This window comes from Hippocampus comes, unplaced genomic scaffold (assembly GCF_001891065.2).
Source record: "Hippocampus comes isolate QL1 unplaced genomic scaffold, H_comes_QL1_v1.1 scaffold39, whole genome shotgun sequence".
Classification (NCBI taxonomy): domain Eukaryota; kingdom Metazoa; phylum Chordata; class Actinopteri; order Syngnathiformes; family Syngnathidae; genus Hippocampus; species Hippocampus comes.
This window is the reverse complement of record NW_017842054.1, coordinates 2,574,172-2,577,907: the sequence shown is the minus strand read 5'-3', so window position 1 is coordinate 2,577,907 and position 3,736 is coordinate 2,574,172. Positions and strand designations below refer to the sequence as shown.

The window sequence follows — 3,736 nt, the reverse complement described above, 5'->3', positions numbered from 1 at the left end:
TGTGGCAACGTGGAGGTCAGGGCATTTAAGGGCAGCAGAAGTTGATGTTGGGGGAGGGGAGGCAGCAGGTCATGTAAAGGGGGGGGTGACACGTACGTGTTAAGCAGCGCAAAAAGCAACACTGCAAAGATTGTGAAGCTTTAGCTTTAAAAAAAAAAAAGAAGTTTGCCACTTCCTTTTAGCGTGACAGCAGGCTCATTTGCATTCATCCCCCAACTCAGATGCCCTTTCAAGTACGCGCAAGCGTTCTTCTTTGCTCGCACAAAATGACGTTTGCCCCTTCTTTGCAGATTATTCCACAGTGCATCTCAACCAGCTCCTGGCGAAGGCCGAGGCCATCTCCGGACGGATGCTGCGCTTCTCCGTCTTCTACCGCAACCAGAATAAGGAATATTTTGACCACGCCAGGTAGCCCGTTGATGATGACGACATTAACTGTTTGATGCTATTTTTTGGACTGAAATTTGTGCCATTCGGTGGGTAACAAAAGACACGTTTCCTTTTTATTTTACATCCACGCATTTTACAGCTGAGATTCAAACCCAGAACCTCAGGACAGTGAGGCAGGTGTGCTCACCGTCCGTCCGACATCCTAACAACGGCAGATTTAAAAAGCCCACGCCAAAGATGCATTGTTAGTTCTTCACGATGTGCTGTTCAATGTTGACGTAATGGCGGCAGCACAAGCGGGCGAGCGAGCTCGGCCCTTGCGCTGCTTTTGTTTCCAGCACTTTGTCATCATGAAATCTGTCTTTCGACAAGCGCAATTCCCCTCGCTGCGCTAACGTCATTACGGCGGCGCAGACAAAATGCAGCAAAGCTTGCACGGGAGCCGCGTTGCATTGATTTCATTTTCGTTCTGCAAATGTAATCAACTTTGCCGTGATTTCTGAAACGCCGGTGTGGGATTCGGAAAAGACAAGAAGCTTGTTTTTGGAAGACACACATTTAGCACTTTAAACAAACTGTCGGTGCTGCTGTCTGTTGACTTTTTGTGATGGTGAAACCCACAGAAAGAAAGAGACATCCCGAAAGCTGGTAAAATGCACGAATGAGTTAAAAACGGGTCAAAGCTAATATTTAGTTGAATAATTGATGAAGGTGGTAGGATAAAAAGGTCATTTAATTGTCAAGCAACGAAAGTGCTGTTTTCTTGGCGACCTCGGTTGAAATCTTTGACGGCAAATAGCAAAACTTATGTGAAGATCAAAAGCTCGTTTTGACATCATGGCGGGCAACGGCGCGCCGCTGTTTGGATGAAGTGTGCAGCAGCAGGGGTGTCGGGAGAAGAACTGTGCCACGTCGTTGCTGGGCGGAGCATGAAATATTGGTGCAGTTGTCCCTCGAGGCTCATGTGTTGGAGGGAGTGGGGGGGAAGGGGAGTGGCGGGGTCCGTCCTCGATGAAAGGGGGTCACTGTGATGTGGTGTTTGTGAATTACAGTGGCAACTTGTTACGGAAAAAAATAAATGGAGCGTAGTACACTAAGCGGCCAACGAGATCCTACCATAGTCATTAGGCCACGCCCCTTAAAGGCACACAACCCACACACAAGTACTCCAGTACCAACAGGAATGACATTTCAAGTGTTTCAGGTCCCACCGCATATGCGATTGAAGTCCGGTTGATGCGTCTCCCTCCAGGATGTGCCGACCAAGCTGGTGGCCAAGGCGGTGCCCCTCCCCATGACGGTGCGCGGCCACTGGTTCCTCAGCCCGCGCACCGAGTACACGGTGGCGGTCCAGACGGCGTCCAAACAGACGGACGGGGACTACGCCGTGTCGGAGTGGAGCGAAATCGTCGAGTTCTGCACCGCCGGTGAGTCACGGTGACGATGATTTCCTCGCACTTTTAATTTCCTGAAATCTCGAGCAGTGTTTACATTTTCAAATGACGACATGATGAGAAAATGATAATGTCACATCGGCGGCAAGGGATTTTTTTAGAACAGGACCGCGGTCACCACATTGGTCAGCCGTGGGTTGAAGAATCTATCGACTAGCTTGAGTATTGTTCGATATTCTGTCTCCAGTCTAACCATTAGCTTGTCAATGGCATTTTCCCTTCTATGTTAGCATTCAGCTAGCAGGCTTTTCTGCAAGGCAGCTGTGTGTTTAAAGGCTTCTAAAACCACCACTGTTCAGTACACGGTGGCGGTCCAGACGGCGTCCAAACAGACGGACGGGGACTACGCCGTGTCGGAGTGGAGCGAAATCGTCGAGTTCTGCACCGCCGGTGAGTCACGGTGACGATGATTTCCTCGCACTTTTAATTTCCTGAAATCTCGAGCAGTGTTTACATTTTTCAAATAACGACACGATGAGAAAATGACAATGTCACATCGGCGGCGAGCGATTTTTAAGAACAGGACCGCGGTCACCACATTGGTCATCCCTGGGTTGAAGAATCTAAAGAATATCAGAGTATTGTTCGATATTCTGTCCCCAGGCTAACCATTAGCTTGTCAATGGCATTTTCCCTTCTATGTTAGCATTCAGCTAGCAGGCTTTTTTTCAAGGCAGTTGTGTGTTTAAAGGCTTCTAAAACCACCACTGTTAATGTTAAGCCTTAGCATGTCAATGGCATGAGCCATGACATGCTAGCATTAAGCTGGCGGGGCGTGCTGAAGGCAGTGCTGTTCTGTTGTCTCTTTGTTTGATGTTTTCTTTGACACAAAACGGAGACTCTTTTCATTGTCGCGACTTTACGTTGGAGGTATCCTTGAAGAAGTCACTGCACCCTGAAAGATGCTCCATCATCGCAGCGGATGTGACCAAGCACTTTTCTCCTACATTAAGTATGCGAGCGAACGGTAACGAGATTCATCCAGATGGGGAGGATGGGGAGGGCGTTACGACGAGGGAAGGACGGTTGGGATTAAATAAAGCAGCGAGGCGAGCGCATGCGGTTTATCTGGCAACGTGGAGGTCAGGGCATTTAATGGCAGCAGAAGTTGATGTTGGGGGAGGGGAGGCAGCAGGTCATGTGATGCGGGGGGGGTGACACGTACGTGTTAAGCAGCGCAAAAAGCAACGCTGCAAAGATTGTGAAGCTTTAGCTTAAAAAAAAACAAAAAAGTTTGCCACTTCCTTTTAGCGTGACAGCAGGCTCATTTGCATTCATCCCCCAACTCAGATGCCCTTTCAAGTACGCGCAAGCGTTCTTCTTTGCTCGCACAAAATGACGTTTGCCCCTTCTTTGCAGATTATTCCACAGTGCATCTCAACCAGCTCCTGGCGAAGGCCGAGGCCATCTCCGGACGGATGCTGCGCTTCTCCGTCTTCTACCGCAACCAGAATAAGGAATATTTTGACCACGCCAGGTAGCCCGTTGATGATGACGACATTAACTGTTTGATGCTATTTTTTGGACTGAAATTTGTGCCATTCGGTGGGTAACAAAAGACACGTTTCCTTTTTATTTTACATCCACGCATTTTACAGCTGAGATTCAAACCCAGAACCTCAGGACAGTGAGGCAGGTGTGCTCACCGTCCGTCCGACATCCTAACAACGGCAGATTTAAAAAGCCCACGCCAAAGATGCATTGTTAGTTCTTCACGATGTGCTGTTCAATGTTGACGTAATGGCGGCAGCACAAGCGGGCGAGCGAGCTCGGCCCTTGCGCTGCTTTTGTTTCCAGCACTTTGTCATCATGAAATCTGTCTTTCGACAAGCGCAATTCCCCTCGCTGCGCTAACGTCATTACGGCGGCGCAGACAAAAAGAAGCAACAACT

At 48.9% G+C, this 3,736-nt stretch overlaps 1 protein-coding gene across 1 annotated transcript in view; it reads left to right on the top strand.

Moving 5' to 3' along the window:
* phyhiplb (phytanoyl-CoA 2-hydroxylase interacting protein-like b) overlaps positions 1–3,736 on the top strand; it is a 17,307-nt gene that overhangs the window by 9,253 nt on the left and 4,318 nt on the right. Inside the window, exon 4 of the mRNA XM_019860204.1 lies at positions 291–408. Within this exon, the coding sequence (XP_019715763.1) occupies positions 291–408 (118 nt within the window). The remainder of the gene's footprint in view (positions 1–290; positions 409–3,736) is intronic.